General features: G+C 36.6%; 1 protein-coding gene across 1 annotated transcript in view; it reads left to right on the top strand.

The window, feature by feature from the left end:
* LOC122401789 (agrin-like) overlaps positions 1-19,043 on the top strand; it is a 154,236-nt gene that overhangs the window by 101,717 nt on the left and 33,476 nt on the right. The window contains exons 7-9 of the mRNA XM_043404144.1: positions 7,101-7,198; positions 16,489-16,618; positions 17,826-18,059. Of these exons, the coding sequence (XP_043260079.1) occupies positions 7,101-7,198; positions 16,489-16,618; positions 17,826-18,059 (462 nt within the window). The remainder of the gene's footprint in view (positions 1-7,100; positions 7,199-16,488; positions 16,619-17,825; positions 18,060-19,043) is intronic.

Below are 19,043 nucleotides of genomic sequence, written 5' to 3'. Positions count from 1 at the left end.
CCCGAGTGAATAATTAAGAAAACTTTATTAACGAAGCGAGGTAGAGCGGAAGAAGTTAAGGGATGATCGATTCCGGCCGGCTAGGCTCATTATATCGACAGGAAATTGAAATTGTTACGTTTAATTTAGTTTCATCGGCGACGAATTTCTTTTACGAAAACAAAGGGTACACGACTCGACGCGTAATTTGTACACAGAGCCGCGAGATCCTTTGACCCCTTTCCCCTTTCGATATCGTAATCGTATTTGCATGCTGATGAACTATGAACCTTTGTACCTTAAGAATTCCTCATTAGCGGGATTTGCATCTTTATTAAAAAATCTTTTAGCCGTGTAACGGCGCAAAACAGAAAGAGTATAAAGGGGGTAGAAACAGGTTATCAACGGCTACCAAAAAGGACGAAATCTCGTTGCAACGTTCCGCTGGCGATCAATCACTGGTAAAGAGTTTCGTTGAAAACGAAGAGAAACTGGCGATGGACGAATCATACAGATATTTTGCATCGCAGAAGCGCGATAAAATCGGATTTCTGATTAATTGTTGGCTGTTGTTGTCGGAAGCACACGCGACGAGAAGTAAACTTTTCTCATAAACCGCATACGAAGCTCGAGGTCGAAGGCCGGGACGCCATTTTTTTAATACAAAACTCTACATGACAATTTAAGTGCGTATGTTTATGTATTTCAATCTGCATAATTGTAACACGACTCTGTGAAGCAATTTTTTACCAATTTCTTTGTTAACATTGTTGGTCGTGCAACACGGAAAAATTTGAATGATAGTTCGTAAAATTCTCTAAATAATACTGTCTTTGAAAAACTACAATTTACAATTAATAATGACTTAAATAGATCTAGTCGATGCTTAAAAGGAAGAACAATTATGTTGAGAGATTCCATCGACATTTTTTACTTTATTTCACTGTAAATATTTACCAAATGTTTTTGTGATTTTTAATCTTAGTACTTGAACATTATTGTTGAGATATTCATGTACGTGTGATTTGTCATTATAACAAATTAAAGTTACCTTTTATAATAAACTGATTTAAGAGGCATATGTATTCGAGGGTGAAAGAAACCAATTTTGTTCATTTTCGTAAAGTTTGAAGCCTTGGAAACGTAAATGTGTTACGGTGAAATTCTAAAAATTGTAAAAGTTATAATACTTTTAGCTGAACCCCTTATATGCACTGAAACTGTACGCCGAAACTTTAAAGCTGTTTTTCTCGAAACAATATCCCCCAAGCACTCTGACGTAATATTTCAGGAACAAATGGACGAACTGACTTTAAATTATCCACGCATATATTTTCTTTTTATAAAAGGCAGAGCACTATAGTTTATGCAACAATCAAATGTAATGTGTATTGTCATTTCGTCATTTTCTGTTTTTTTATTCATGTCCTGTAGATGTACAATTTTTTAGATTTCCATCTTGACTTTTTCTGCTAATTATTTTTTATGAATTTTATAATTGTAACAAAAGGTGTGTGATGTGGTTTTGTGGCTGGTGGACATATTGGCCTTTAATTTTTTAATAGGTTATTGTATTTGCCTTGAAACACTCTATCAGAATGTAAGTAAAAAAACAGAGTTGACCTTCAATCTCCTTGACGCCTCCACCTACAGAAAAATTGGTAATACCAGATTATGAGCCCCGATACCAAGTAAGTTTGGTCTAATGCATTTTCTCCTATCTTCAAAAACAAGCGAGTTATTCAGGTGACCTGTTTAAAATGCCCCACCCTGTATACAGTGATATGTGTGTTTAGGTGTACATTATATCCGCAGTTTCTTTTAAAAAATTAAAAATACATAGCAAGCTGCAATATTTGGTTCAGCAACTAGCGATTCAACATTAAGTGGGAGAAACAGTTTGATATTTTGGAGCTTTTTAATTAACTTGACCCTTAAACTGTCGTAGAGCCTGCATTGCCAAACGACATGATTGATGTCTTCGATTTCATGGTTGCATTTAATACGGTTTATAGTGACAATAAATTTCCTTCTGTGTTTACCCCAATAGTACAATTTATATTCCGAAAGTATTATATTTCAAAATAAAACACTTCATTTTCCAAACCTACCCGTTATTCAAATTTTGATTCTACTGATCCGTTTCACAGAATTTGTAATCTAACAGAGTGCTAGAGACACTGTAGTTATAAGCATTACAGTAACTTTATAGTTTCCTTTTGCGTACTCATGATGTAGAACAATGTATCCTGTACAAGTTTGTACGTAATTGTGCTCCTTTTTTATTTGTTCATTTCTTCATAAAGGGTGTTTACCCGTCAGACAAATAAAAAACCAACGAGCACCAGATTATTTTCTTGTAGTCTTCGTTCTATTTAAATTCCAAGTTCCATCGTTATTATTGGAAAAGGCCGCGGTCGAAGGTTTATCCAAAACGATGTTACGGTTCGAAAAATAAGTCTGACGTCGCAGCGTGAACGCCCCCGGGTGCCCGGGTCTGGCCAGATCCGGCAAAGAAATCCATTCGGATCGCGCGAAGGAGAATTCCCCAGCCTAAGATAATTTGCATGGTTTAAAATCGGGTGAAACTTCTGAAACGTACTGCCGGGATTCGGTTCCATGCATATCACAGCGCGGGCGACTTCGCCCCCTCGGTGAAATTGTATGAGTTGTTACCCCGCGGCATGCACGTTGCATATGCATGCAGTTTCATCCCCCCCCCCTCCCCCTTCCCTGCACCACCCTCTGGCAATCCTCGGATTCGACTTCGTGTGTACCGATCGCAGGCACCCACGATTCTCGCGCCACGAGCACGGAAAACCAGAAGCTACTCTCTCTCGCACCATCTACCCCATTCCAGGGCCTCCTCGTCTTCCCATCTCTGGCCTGCTGAAGGCTTGTTACCCTCGACTGTAGTAGCGTCATCGACACGTCGCCGAAGAGAGGGAGAGTAAGCCGACGACCCCTTCCTCCCGGGTTTCAATGAATTCTAAAGATAACTTCTCGACTGCAAATCCTACTTCAATGCTAACCATCCCCCTCCATCCACCCAACGCTGTCTCTCTCCTTTCCTCTCGTTTAGTTCTTGCTTCTACCCGTTTCCGTCCTTGTCTGGGCCCTCCTTCCTTCTCCTGGGCTTCTCCTCTTTTCTCCTGGTTCGCAGTCTGGATTCTGGATCCAGTACCTCTTCCCCCCTCGTCGGACGGGTAGATAATTTCTCTCGAAACGGATGCAGTTATGCAAATACCGAGCGTGAATCTTTATTAATGCCGGTTTTGAACGTCCGCCAGAAGGTGGCCGGGACCGCAACAGTGCACAGAGGCGGCGGTAGCTTTCTAAGGTCTTCGATGCAGAGATCAGGGATACAGAAGTATCGAGTTATTCTCATAAGTAATGCAATTGTCGGTGTCCCGAGAAATCAACGATGATCGATAGATGTCTTTAAAAGAATTAGATATAGAAAATGTTTTGTTGTGTAAATTCAGTGTATCATGTTCTATATTTTTGTATTAACACGTTAACTGCCACGCTAGTTTTCCATGTTTAGAGATGTCCTTAACATTTGTTCAAAGTATAGTGTATAAGAAGTGTATATGTGTTTGGGCCAGGGAAGCCATTATAGTATGTATTGTAGATAGGAATCGGGAGGGTTCGACTTCAACAGCAGAAAGTCACTGTGCATCGAACTCTGGTCGAGAGTAGTCATTTATGATTTTTATGCTCTTTTATGTTAAATAGGTGTAGTAATATTGTAGAAATTTGGGGGTTCAAATGAGCAAATCTCGACTTCCTCTCAGCAATATACAAAGGACACACGGTACAATAGTAGTAGGTCAGAAGAACTCTAGGTGGCGCAGAAACAAATGGCGCCTTATCTCTAACAAATATCAAATAATATTGTTTATATACAAGTCAAATGTGTCCGAATATTTGAATCTGACCACACGCCAGTTGACCATTCCTGTGGCCATCCTTGCAAGTGTGAAACATAGAAATATTCGAAAATTCAATGGTAAATTTCTTACTTTATATTCCAAATTAAAGTAACGTTATTTACAATTTTACAAGTATTAGAGTTCTTCCACTATAAACAATACTGCAAGTATCTTGTAAGTTTTGTTGCAACTTGCTGTTACAACATTACAATGTAACCCCGTTGTAAGTTTAAAGTGTCGGTCACCGGTGACCACCGTGGCAATCAACGTGTTAATTTTGTGGCGGCCTGCTGTATGGAGGAAGTGAGTAGGCGAAATACCAGGAGGGAAGATAGAGATAGGAGAGGAAACTTCTACTCCTAGGAAAAATTTTAATGCGAGATTCTAGAGGCCAAAACAAGACGAAAATCAAGAATATCGATTTCTTGACTCAAGCTTCGTTAAAAATTCAAATCATTCTGAAAAAATTATTTTCGGTTGCGGGGGTCAATTACAATCATTTTTTGTGAATACACATACCCTCGAAATCCTACTCAGATGCGAGAAAAAAATTCGTTACCGAAAATATAATGTCTGATCATGAATGGATAATTCCTCTAAAATTTCATGTGTTTCAAATCGTTCTGAAAAAATTATTTTCGGTTGCAGGGGTCAATTACAATCATTTTTGGTGAATACACATACCCCCGAAATCCTACGCATTTTCGAGAAAAAAATTCAGGAATGTGGTCTTTTTCGACAAAATTCAAAAATTTCAAATCGTTTAAAAAAAATTATTTTTGATTGCAGGGGTCAATTAAAATCATTTTCGGTCAATAGACATACTTTCGAAATCCTACCCACTTTCAAGAAAAAAATTCAGTTCGTGCGGAACTTTACATGTTAATAACTTTTTAACGAAGCCTCCATCAACAAATTAGTATTCTTGATTTTCGTCCTATTTTGGCCTCTAGAATCTCCCATTACAATTTTCTCCAGGGGTAACCGGACACCCGGTATATAGAAGTAGAAAAATCAGTCGAGTGCTTGTGAGAGAGTATAGCCCTCTACTAGCGAGTGCTGAAGAGTTGTAATTCTGAAACGCAACTACACCTCGCGTTCTCTCATAACCGGTCGTTTAAAGTTGTTAACAAATGAATGAATAACTCATTCGCTACCAACCACTATATTCATGGCACCTTAAATATGTTATAACATAAAACCTTTTTGAATTTGCAAACCTTTTTGTGGCCACAGACATAAATACGAAAGTGTTTCCACTGCCAACCACGAGTATACTCGTGTTTGATGTTATGCATGAAAACATTTATGGCAAAATATGCTTACTTATCAAGAAATAACAGGACTTAAATAAACAATAACACTCGAAACAGTAATATCAATGGGGATAACTTCATATAATTTAGACTTGGCAGCGAATGTATTAAAACAGAGTCTTTACCATTACCAATCGAAAGGTAATAATCATAGAAATTAAAATGAGATAAAGAATGAATCTTTGCACCACATTGTATCAATTTCAAATTTTACTAGAAACTTTCAAAAAAATTAAAATCATAATGGACATTACAAATATATTGGACCAAACATTTTCAGACAAAATTCAGACCAAAACAGAAAGTGTACTCTGTGAAATTGAAAGTTAGAACATCTTCAACGTATTCGTAAAATCTATTATCTGACAAAATTGATAAACAAGTGCCAGCCATTTGCTGGAATTGTTCTAAACTGACCGTGCTGTGAGCTTAAAAAGGTTACGAACCGCTTACTTATGGGATAACGTGATAGATTACGCGCGTGCACCACCCGAAACAATTCACCCCGCCAGGGGTGAATTAGCCCCCCAGCCGAGTCGTGCGAGATATCGCGCCGGATCTACGATTTCCAACGGCCTCCTTGGACTTGATGACGAACGGCCAGCTGCGCCAGTCTTTTTGCCTTCGAGGGCAATTACGGGGAGATAGATCGTCCATGGATCGTATTACCCGGTGTCACGGGCCGTTTGATCTTCCGAAAACAGAATAACGCGCACCTTAATCTCTTCCGTAGGATCGCAGACTTTGGTTGATTGTTTATTTCCATTTGTTCAGTCGTTTTGAACGTTTCATTGTGAACTAGAACTACAAATCGTCTGTCGTTTCTCGCGTTTCTTATTAACACTTTAACACTAGAACTACCGACAGTTATAGTGTGTTTATAGGTACGTGAAGAAATGTATAATGCAATGGAAATAAGTGTTTATTCATTCTCTCATAGAAAATTACGGTAAATTTCCAAAAATTCAGTCGACTAAATTTTTTACAGGTTTTAATAGAAATTACGAATGGGTCATTTTGACTGGTTTGGTAGTTCTAGTGTTAATGGTCACGCGTTTCGAACGAAGACTATTACCCCTTTAACCCCTTAACGCTCATATTTTTCTAACTCTCCAAAAATGATCAGTTTTCTTTATTGGATTTGTTTCTAGGCTACATAATAATGTGTTTTTTTGATAACACCAGATTTATGGATGTTGATTATACAATCTATTTTTACTGAAGTGAGCCAATTTGATTTATACTACAAAATTCAAGTTTTTGGCAAAAAAAATAGTTCCAAATCAATTTAAATGAAAGATTTATTATTAAAAATTTCATTGGATACACTTTTTACGTATATACACTCTATTTTGTAAGATATATTTAGCAAAAGAAATTTTTTCTGATTTTTTCCAACTATGGCAACCCTATGTAATTGGATGTAAAATAAATATGAATTGAAATACCTTTTACAAATAAATATCGAAATTACCTTGGACCGAATTATTTGAAAAACAATTGATTTTATGAAATTATATTATTTCACGCGTGATGTATAAATTGGAATTATGAAAGAGCTGTTTTTGGCCTCAGCTAACTAATAAATTGGCAATATTGAACATGAATGTTTACGCATTGGGTGTTTTTCGAATTCTGATAAGAACTTTCTTCATGTAAATCATAAATTTGATGTGTTTAAAACAATTAACTGTTGAACCATTTTCTAATCTATTTTCTAATATTCCATTTCAAAGCTATTTTCTCTTCTAAATCGCATTTTTATTCGAGAAACAGGGAAAATGTTGCAACAATTATTGTTGTACTGAAAAAACGACAACCAAGTCTGTGTTGGACGTTAATTAATAATCTTTTCGTTGTTTACTTGCAGATGGTTGCGAGAATAAAAAGTGTGACTACTACGCTGAATGTGAAAGCGACAGCACCGGGGAAGCCAAGTGTGTTTGTCCTGGAAAATGCGAACTGTCGGTAAGTCGAAGTTTTCGTAATTTTTGTAGAATCGTTATACACTCCCGTGAACTAAAGAACCGCTTTATAATTATTCGAAAAATAACAAATTTTGAAAAATGTAGTTTTATAACGATGTAGAAAAACTTTTGAACCTCGAAGCCTCAGCTTTTCAATTCTAATTCAGCAAATTCGAAGCAAAATATTATTATGCACAATTAATATAAAGTCCAGAAAAATTAAAATTGTTGCGAGGTATTTATAATTTCACTCTAAATTTATTCTGAAATATTCGCTGTATTTGCGATACGTGGCAAACACCTTCGTGTAGTGTTAAATAAACTGTACCTATAAAATTAAATAAATCGAAATCTATATTTTAAAGGTTTTATTAAAGGTTTTGAAAAGTTATTTAATTTTTACACAAAAGTGCATTGATTCTTAAAATGAACATTGCTTCGGGGTTAGCGTGTTCATTTCTCGAACAGTGGAAGTGAAATTTGACACCAGCAGGTGTGTATACACAGCTATATCATTGAGTTTCGGAGTCGTCTAAAAATTTATTAATTATGCAACATAGAAACAACTTTATTGTATTTATTATTTTTAGTTTAATCGTAATTTAATGCATGTGATACACTTTCATCGCGTACTATTATATTATTAAATAATTTAATGTAGTAAATAGCATATTTTTAAGAATATCTTTCTAGAATTAATAAGATTGTGAGCCCTAAAGGGAAAAATATTTTGATTGGAAAGGATTACAATGTTCAATTTACGAATCACGTTTGGGATTTATTTTAAGAATCATTACTATACCGTGATATTTTACAAATATTTTAACCAAAATAGCAAGTTCAATGGAGTATGGGACTGTCAAAACGAAATCGATGGTTCCACCGAGTACACTGAAATAGCGAAATTATCGCACATAATTCTCCACCTTAAGGCTAAATTGTACCCGCAAAATCTGTTCGTCGACGAAAGTAAAAAATGTCTTATCAAGCCGGTTGAAGCGCAAAATCATCGTAGTTAAATGTAATGAACCATCAAACGTGCCAATCTCGGAGCCTTTACGTGCTCATGGGCAATCGTTGCGTTAAGCCTCGCTCGTTAGCATGACCGAAGTAAAATATTCATACGATGATGGATGTTCCATCGCGCGTATATACGCGTCAAAACCAGAATACGTTCCCCGTGCACGATGTGTCTCGCATTTCAGTAGGTATTTTGCAAAGCCAATGTCGTGCACCTGAGCCTAAAAGGAATAGATTTTTAATATTATCAAAGAACATAATATCAGAAAGCCTCTGATAGATAATACGAGACCACGGCCTTCTATTAAATATCACTGTGTTCGTTCCCTTATAATTTAGGGACTAGATGGAAAACAGGTGCATGATTTCACGATTTCAGCCTAGAACACATTGAATAAAACTTTTGTTTTCATAAAATATACGATACGGAATCATATTTATTTGCAGTAATATACAGGATGTTGGGCCACCCCTGGGAAAAATTTTAATGGGTGATTCTAAAGGTCAAAATAAGACGAAAATCAAGAATAGTAATTTGTTGATGGAGGCTTCGTTAAAAAGTTATTAATGTTTAAAGTTCCACCCGTACTGAATTTTTTTCTAGAAAGTGGGTAGGATTTCGAGGGTATGTCTAATGACCGAAAATTATTGTAATTGACCCCCGCAATCGAAAATAATTTTTCCAGAAAGATTTGAAATTTTTTTTTTACCAAAAAATTCAGACACTGTCGATTTTTCTTAAGAATTTTTTTCACTTTTAATAAATGTGTTTGACGCTCTACAGAAAAGTTGTCTAATACTTTTTTGTAGGCACCCATGGGCTCTGTTTCCAGACTAAATTTCAATCAGATCCATTGATTATTGTAGGAGTTACGGCCGTTTGAATATTGGGCCATTTTTATGGGGTTTTTATAACTTTACCATGTTAAGGAACAAATTTCTTAATATTTTTGGAATTTCCACATATTCTCCATTAAAATACGCGTTGTTTGCCTTTTGAAACATTGAAATCCTCCAATCCGTTCAGAAGTTATGATATTTTAAACATACGCCTGAAATTTCAGTGAAACATGTCAACGTTTGGTCAGACATTACATTTTCGGTAATGAATTTTTTTCTCGAAACTGCGTAGGATTTCGGGGGTATGTCTATTCACCTAAAATGCTTGCAATTGCCCCCTGTAACTAAATATAATTTTTTTAGAATGATTTGAAATTTTTAATTTCATTTTTTAATAACTTCTTAACGAAGCCTCCATCAACAAATTCGTATTCTTGATTTTCGTCTTATTTTGGCCTCTAGAATTCCCCATTAAAATTTTTCCCAGAGGTGGCCGAACACCCTGTATATTCTGAAATCGACGAGGGTGAAATTTGTAATTTAATAGAAAACAAACAAAATTTGCAAGTTCAGGGGACTTTTGAAATTTGAAACATACCAATATCAACAATTTATAGAAATTTGAAACGAATAGATATTGTGTCAAAGCTCGAAGTTTGGAATCCATGTTGGTTTGTGGAACGAAATTTTCTTGATCATACTTGATTGCATGAATATTTTTGTTAAGATATAATAAAACTGAACCTTCTGGGAAATAAAATACAGCAATCTCCAGGCTTATTTATTATAGGGTAAACAATTTGAAAATATCAACGTTTTAATGAAAAACATTGAACTACATATTATAAATTTAATAAAATATGAAACAAGTTTTCTAGCGACGATACAATGGCTTTGCCAAAGGAAATGAGAAGAGGTTTACCGTTTTTCATAAAATTCCATTATATGTTTAAAATATTGGACATCCCATAACATACGGGACGACCTAATAATAGCAAGCATTGTTAAGAAGACGTAATCATTTGCTTCATACACAAATAAAATTATTTCACAAACATATAATTAAACTGACACATGATATTATTCTACTAAACTGGCTTCTCCATATAGTTTAAGAACATGAAAATTTAAGGAACGTAATGCGACATTTTCTTTACAAAGAAAATGTATTTTCGAAGGACTTCTTTACATCAATAAATTCTTCACTTGCCATTAATGAACAAACATTATTAAACCTGAATTTACACCTAAAACATCTATATCGAGCCAGATTTGATGCAGAATGCCAAAGGTTGAAACGCAGCCTGTCGATCCGTTACCTCGTTCGAGATCGAGGCAATATCACGTGGCTCGTTCTCTCTGGAGGCAAACGGAGTCGATACTCCTGCAAATCCCAAGAGCGTCGGGGAACTTGTACGCGTGCCCAGAAGGGAGATCGAGAAAGAAAAGAAGAAAAAAAAAAAAAAAAGGAAAAAGCGTGACGTTATCGCGAGTAATCCGCGACAGTTCTCTGGGAGCTCGTGAAATAAAACTTCCCGGTGCGCAAATATTCGTTGGGAATGGAGAGCACGTCAGGGCCCTCGGAGAGATATCGTTATCCAGATAGAGACTACGTCGAAGACCGGCCGAGATACGCGGCGGGTCTCGAGATTCACGAATTCGTGAAACGTCCTGCTGACAAAACCACGAACAATTCCGGGGTTTCCGCAGAGCGACGCCGACGGTCGTTCCGCGTAACTGTCGCCGGCGCATGCTTCTTTTTCGCAAAAGGAGGATCGGGAAATTGGTTGGACGTGGCTAGGGGCGACCGTGCTTCCCAAAATTCAACGACGTCGACGACGTTGCGGGACGATTATGGGCCGGATCGACGCAAAACCATCGGCCGGAACGATCTGCACGTCCTACCGTCGACGCACATTAACCCCCCTGCGGTCCACGTCAGTCTTTATACTTACTTCCAACAGGTCCCGCGCTCGATTCAGCTAGTTACACTTATACTCTACGGTTTACGTGCATCCACGGCAGACTTGGACTTTTTAAGAAATTTTCGAAATACGTTTGCCGTGTACGTCGCGACAACGTCGAAATGGTTGGCTCACGACGAAGTATAAAATTCTGGTTGGTTTAATAATTTATTCGTTAGTGAAGCGCGCTGAATTAGTCCACGGCGAGGACCTTTACAATATTCTGCTCGGATTTGTATAGTCCGGGTCGTAATATAGCGAGGTCGTAAACTCGAGTAGGTGTCAAAGTTTACACGTTTCAGCTCCCGAAACAAGTGAATTGACAGAAATACGAGCAGCTAAGGGCCGTACGTAGAAATGTTTTATCTAGTGTCGCCATTTTTAGAGGTATCGTAACAGGTAAAGTTAATTTACCTGCTTATATGCATGTAAAAAATGAAAAAAGATAGTGCAGTTACGGACATAGAAAGACATTCAGAAAGGCACCCACAAGCAAGATGTCATGTACAGCCCTAAGTGCTGCAGCAGGAGTCTTAAGCAATAAACTTTTTGTTGTGAATGAACACATAAGTTTGTTTATACCAAGTTACAACAAAATTGATTAACTAATAACAAAAATATGTTGATTTTGTTCTACATAGTAGGTAATAACAGTCCACAAAAGTTACTCGTAGCATTCTTAGCAAAGTCGATCTTCTTTTGCTTCGAATGTCATTTCACATCGAAAATAATTTCCACAGTTCGCAGTCGGTTGAGTGAACGCTAATAGAGCAGTCTAGTTCGAAATTGTGTCAAAATAACATCGATAAATACAAATGAGTCGAAAGAAGTCCGAGACAACTCTAGAAGAGCATCAAATAGTTTTTAAATTACACCAAGACGGTAAAAGTTATGTTGAGATAGGAAAAATAATGGATAGAAATAGAAACCATCATTATTGCTATTTGTTGTCAATGTTGAAATAAATTTTAGCCTGTTTTAAGACTTATTCAAGATTATTTATCTTTTTTATTATTATTATTATATACCTACTAATGTTTTGTTTCTCCTTACTTCCGTCTCTATTTAAAGATTTTAATTTTTGTATTCAGAACATTTTAAATTTCAAAAATAGTGCTTCCGTGCTATTCCTGAGAAAATCAGTGAATTCGGTTTGCCCAAAGATCTATATTGCATCGATCGAAGCTAAATTCATTCCCTTTCATGTACGTGACATTCGGTAGTTACGGAACCGAAAAGGAACTATTCCAGTTGATTGGAATGCATCAGCGAAGGACTTTCAAGAAAAGACGAGACGAAAAGGACCAAATCGTAGGGCGAAGAAAGAGACAAGGGTTAGAGGAATTGTTCGAGGAATATCGGGTATATTCCAGCTACCCTTATAGATCCGCGCATCCGTTCCGTAATTGTGTCGTAAATTACAATAAAAAGAAAGGAAGCGTCTTCGAATATTATCTATTACATTTTCACTGTTCCTTCGTCGCGTATCATTAACCCCTTGATATACGATTTAATTCTAAATAATTTTTTAAACGTTAAAAAAAATTAATTTTGTATAAATTTGTTTGTACGAGGAATGGCCACGAGAAAGAATAGATTTGTTTTACGAATACCTTGTGAATGTAAAAATTGTGTCGATTTTAATATATAAGACAATTCTAGAAAGGTTTCAATCTAAAGTTTTAAGAACAGTAGTAAACGCTCCATGGTTCGTTGCGAACGAAATTAACACTAAACCTACCAGCACTTCATGTATACTAATTCCTACCATGACCGGTCAAATGACCAGTCTTTCTTTCTCTCTATTACAAGGCAACGTACTTCTGATTTTTTCATTATATGTATAGAAACTTGTGTTTTGATGTTTATTCGTAAGATATCCTTCTCATTTATGTTAAAAAAATTTTTTAATTTTCATCGGATAGAAGATAAAATGGCCTTGAAAACGAGTTTTGTTCCAAATCGATACCGTAGTTAGTTCTAGAGAAAACAATTATTCAAGAAAAAGTACTGGCTAGTAATTACGCAAACATCCTGTATTTAAATTTAAATTAATTTTTAATTAACACGTTGACTGCCAGTCTAAAATCCTAAAATTGTTTACGAGACCAAAACTTTCATTTTAGACAATTGTAAACAACACAACATAAAAGTTTTCTTAATTAGTTACTTTCGTAACCTCATTAAAATTTACGAAGTCTATTAAAATTTATTTTCTTCAACATTTAAACTTGAGAATTAATTGTTTTAGTTCCAATTGTTAAAAGTTCTATCACCCATATATGGATGACATGGCAGTCAAAGTGTTACACAAACAATTTATAATCCAGTTTTATCGTACACTAGCCATACGATCAGTAGGAATTGCTGAAACTTCTTTGGATATGTAGCGTCAAAGTAAATGTCAAAATAAATATAGAAAATAACATAAATTATAGTAGTTATTACATTCATCGGATAGGGGATGAAAGCCCCTTTAAAATGAGCGTTTGTACAAGTAAATAGCTTTATTAGTTCCGGAGATATAGCGATTTTAATTTCAAGTCGATGCGGTGGCTAGTTACGGAGATACGAAGGTCCGAAGCGTTTGTTTACGTTCCATTGTAATCAATGGACTCGCGCGCGTGACAATAGTAAACAGTGCGTAGTAATTTCTTGGAAATACTACGACTTCCTGGTCACGTGACTGTCTCGACTCACGCGCGAGAAAGAGGTCCAACGCGACGCGTCAGACGGAGACAGAGATAGTCAAATTAAGAAAAATACCCTTTTATATAACTTACGATATCTCGAAAACGGAAAGTCAGATCGTCAAAAACCAAAAGCCATTTTAAAGGGGAGGCTTTACCGCTTCTAACAGTGGTTCAATAATTAATAAAACGCTAGTAGTTTCGGAACTGCACACGTCTAAAGTTTTAGTATTTTTAATGTGCGTTAATAGCCTTTTCTACGGCGGAGAGCGGAATTAAAAAAATTACCTTTTACATAAATTACGATATCTCGAAAACGGGAAGTCGGATCGTCAAAAACTAAAAGCCATTTTAAAGGGGAGGCTTTACCGCTTCTAACAGTGGCTCAATAATTAATAAAACGCTAGTAGTTTCGAAACTGCACGCGTCTGAAGTTTAACTATTTTTGATACGCGTTGTTAGACTGTTCTAAGGCAGTGGAGAAACTGAAGATTCTCTCTTTTCGTCTTTGCTATACACATAGTTCCTATTTATATGGAAAATTAACCAAAATTTGGTACCAAATTTTGTCCAGTTTTTTAGAAAAAACCATAAACCATTCAACCTTGTCAGACGACATATTTTTCTGAGGCAACAAACAATAGGAATAAAAGTGGATATTGTAAAATTCATTGTACGTATGCTATAAGAAAAGTCGTGAAGTTAAATGGCGCTAAAGGGTGTAGCCGAATAAGCATGGTAAAACCCCAAACCAAATTGAACGGAGTTAATACCACTCGATAGGTGGTTCGGAAAAACCCCTTTTCACAGAGTTTCAACCCGGTATCTCTTCTACGAGGGTAATTACGGGGTGAAAATCATTTTTTGCTTTATCCTTAATATCTATCGTTCTGGTCAATTAAAAATTATGAAAAAAATCATGGTTATTCTATCGATTGATGTACATATTCGAGAATTTTTGGATGCAAATTCGATTTTTAAAAAATTCGAAAATATTTCAACCGGCGATTTTTTGTCGAAGTTATCAAGTCACCACATTCGTTTTAATATTATAAACCCCACGATGTGAAGGTTCCTTAAGAATCCTTAACAGAAACACAGTCCATTCCAACAAACCAACGCCTTGCATATCAACAGACGTGCAACACACTGCACGAGCTCTCAACAGTTCTAATTTGTCAAGCTCGAGTAGCTCCTTACGAATCGAACGGTTTTTCTCCGATAATTACGATCGGATTTGAGCGTGACAGTAGTCTTCAACGTGCCCCTGGAGGAAAAAATCAATCCCCGAACGAGTTACGTAACGACGAATCGTTTCAGTCGGACAAATAATTCTCGTTCCTCGAACCGGTCACCGCAAACGCTCCACTGCATCGTCCGATATACCGGATACGAGCGTATTTCGCTGGACCAGACTTCATACCCATTATCCTCCATTTCAGAGTCAGCAACGCCACAAATACCTCAGCCTCGAATTCCAATTACACCCGGACGAGGTCTCCGTGCTGTCCGTCGTTCCACGCGCATTTGCGAGCTGGTGGCGCGCGCGCGCGCGCGAGCGCACGAGCGTATCCCTGCACGCTCCGGTTATAAGCGGACCGTAACACAGTGGAAACGCTCCGGGCGGAACGCTGGCCAACGCGTGCATGAAACGCGCGTAATAAGCAAACAACGCCGGGGCTGGATACGGCGGCGGGCTAATTAAGTTTTGCTCTTTCGCGTATTATTTTCTCACCCCGGTAGCACGACTCATCCCACAGCGTCGCGACGCCGGCGTACGTCAGGACGACGCCCCCGCTGCGACTTGCCACGCGCAACAAGTGCGAGACGCGTGCAACACACCGTTTTTCCGCTCTTTCTGCTCGCTATCCTCCACGGGTACCTCGGATCGAAAATTTTTTTCATTATTTACTGGAAACCGGGACGATTTAAACGTATGGTTCGCGGCCCTCGATGTCAGTATTCTCTGCTCTCGAAACTCCCCCCATCGTCTTCATGGTTGTGTTAACCTACTACTACACGTGTTAGGTTGTCCCATAAATTCGTGCAGTTCGATATTCTTGTCAGATTGTTTCTCACTCGGGATATTAATACATTATACACACTACTAACACACACACGGAATAAGAATAGCTATATACAGGGTATTTCACCTAACTTGACCACTTTAAATATATCGCTTATTTTGTATGATAGTCATGTCATTTTTTTCGAGATTTCAAGGTCATCGTATTTTTTTTAAAATGGAACTGCATATTTTCATTACAACAGTCTTATAGCTTATAAAAAAACGAATCCCACGAGGTGCAATATGTTGACCTTCACTTGACCTTTAGTGAAGAAATTATGAAATGTTTGTCAGTAACTTCAGTACGCGTTCGGGGACGGTAAATGAAGGAGTTTCAATTTCACTGAAACAGTTTTAAGTTAAATCTCTATTTTGGAAGGTTTTCAAAATGTGTACCATGAACGTGGATACATTTTTCGAGGCGGTAAATAAATTCTTGCTGTATACGACTATATTTGAGCACCGAATTTATAAGATTCAGAAACATAATTCGTCGATACTTGATCCGTAACGAAGACAATTAATATAATTGTACTGATAATAAAAGCTCAGCAGTGAATTCAGTAAATTGAATATTGGATACAACTTTGTTTGGATACACAGAGTTTTGACATGCTCGTAAAAATAAATAAGAACTATTTGATTGATCTTGTGTAGTAAAGTAGCCATTATTAGATATATGGTGACGCATGTGTCGTTCTAATTTCAGGGAAAGGAACCTGCGGAAGCGGAGAAAGTATGTGGATCCAACGGAAAAACTTATGCCAACGAATGCTTTCTGAAGGTAGCCTCCTGTAAATCTCAGACTCATATCAATATCAGCTATATGGGTGACTGTGGTAAGCAATTTAATTTATTTAATTACTCCTTCACTACTTCTATATTCTCTTCAATAGGAAAGTGCTCGTGTTACTGTCGATACTTTCTAGATCGATCACATATACTACAAAGTTAGGGAGAAAAACTTTTCAAGTGCCTTATCTTATATTACACGTCGGTCAGAATTTTATATTACGAAAAGACTGATTCGTTTCATATAATAAACATGATGAAGACTCATTTTTGTTAGCTTTTTACAATAATATTGATTCTTTTCATAAACTGTAGCTAAAAACTTCCACTGTAATATTATACTTTGTATTGTACATATCACTTTAGAAGACAAAAACTACAATATAAATAATTTGTTAATAATTTTTAATATTTTCTTTCTTATTATAACAGACAGTGTTAATCTATAAAATAAAATTTTATGATAGATGTACATATGTACGTGGATGTTTCACGTTATTTTTATATCAAAATGTTTGTCTTGGACGTTTTAAAGTAAAATCGAAGTACCTACACGAGACCATTTTCACTATAATGTGAATACACATGAACATAATGTCTCGAAAATGAAGAAATACAATACTGTGGAACTTCAAATTCAAGGTTTAACTTCTGAGAAGTAGACTATTTTTTTAATATCGATTATTACGATGAAAATGTAACAAGAAATAGCTACGTGTAACCATTCATCTGAGAAACTGTAATAACATTTTAGAAATAACAGATATAACATTAACACGTTAACTGCCACGCCTATGTTCTAATAACAAACAAAAATGTTTATATCTCAGAAACGGTAGACCTTTCGACCTATGTTTAATAAAGCTTTTTTACTCAGTACAATGTATCCTACATACCCTATAAATATTGAATGGTTTTCTTTTAACACCCTGTATAATATTTCAATGATGTATTTGTCACTTGATAACATTTTAATAACACTAACATCGTTTAAAAATTTATACAAATTTTAGAAAGACAATTGTAAGCTTGAAGCGCCGGTCACCAGTGACCCACGTGGCAGTGAACGTGTTAAAGTAGATACAACATTTTTTTTTAAACTCCCAAGGATGTTTACGCCCTCGCAAGATGGCGGCCAAGCATACGTGGTCTCTATTGTCCCTACTTTGTCACGGTTTCGAAAGAACTTATTAAGGGGAATCGTCGAAGAAGCCATTGTGGAACAGTAAAGAAAATGAGAAAACCCTGTTGCAGAACTTTGCACGCGTGTGAAATGCGATTACGGAGCTTACTGCATGGCTGGGGTGTGCGTGTGCCCAGAAATGTGCCCGGAGAGCACTGGAGAACCCGTGTGCGGCAGCGATGGCAAAACGTACCCGTCGGAGTGCGAGCTGCAGAAGGAGGCCTGCGGCAAGAATCCAAGACTGCCGGTCTTGCACGTGATATTTTACGGCGACTGCGGCGAACGATTTGCTGTTGCAGCATTGAGTACGTTCCTCATATTTCTAAAGAAACGAATGGGATCGTTCGATGGACAGTTCTTGTAAACGCAACTCAAATGGAGTCGAGTTTAGCAGCGATTTTCAACCTCGTTGCACACTAACAGATATACTAAATTTTGTCTATCAATCGCTGACAAGAAACGTATATTTTTGTCTGATTGAAAAAAAAAGATAATGATTTTGTAACGTTTTTACTTATTTATGATATCTAGTAATATAGAAGTAACGCTTAACAAGTTATTTAGAGTTTAGAACGATGCCTATTATCTGTTTGTATTATTTGTACATTTAATTTTAATGAGATATTTGTGGTTGTCGTTATTTTAATATGGCTCAAATATGGAGTGAAGACAGGAAGAAGTGCTTCAATTGTTTAGATTTTAAAATCCACTGTTATTTCTCATCTTTGTTCATTTGTCCTCTGTAGTGTGAAAATATGCAAACGATACCTTTTCATCGGTATCTGTTAAGTTAAACGCGAGAAATTGGATAAATAAATTCGCACGTAATGTCACTGTAGCGGTAATATTTTGATTGCCGTGGTATACCGGTTGAAAATCGCTGGAATAGAGTATTTCTCGCTTGTAAGAAACGATATAACCCCGCGCAGATGAGACTGAAGTCGTTTCCACCACTAGAAAACGCACTGTATTCATCATAATTGTACACGAAATTAAAATTCATCCCGAATTGACAAGTGATATTTTTATATTTCTTATCGTGTCTTTATCTCAGTGTTATTAATGTTTTTCCCGGTGAAAATGAGTACAGACATAATCTCGTTCGAACTATCTTTAATTATACATTATTCGAATCACTTTTCGAAAAACTTCCAATTGCATATAATTAAAAATATTCTCTTTGCACAAAGTATTTAATTTGAAGAAAAATCTCACACTTTTGTTGATACCTCGTATAACTTCTCGCTAAGTCGAAATTTTTTCTGAACATTTTCAAAAATTGCTTTCTA

The sequence above is a fragment of the Colletes gigas genome, unplaced genomic scaffold, assembly GCF_013123115.1.
Source record: "Colletes gigas isolate AHSC1104 unplaced genomic scaffold, ASM1312311v1 Colletes_gigas_Sc00028, whole genome shotgun sequence".
Taxonomy (NCBI): domain Eukaryota; kingdom Metazoa; phylum Arthropoda; class Insecta; order Hymenoptera; family Colletidae; genus Colletes; species Colletes gigas.
Note: the sequence above shows the minus strand (reverse complement) of the source record. Positions and strands in the feature narration are given on the sequence as shown.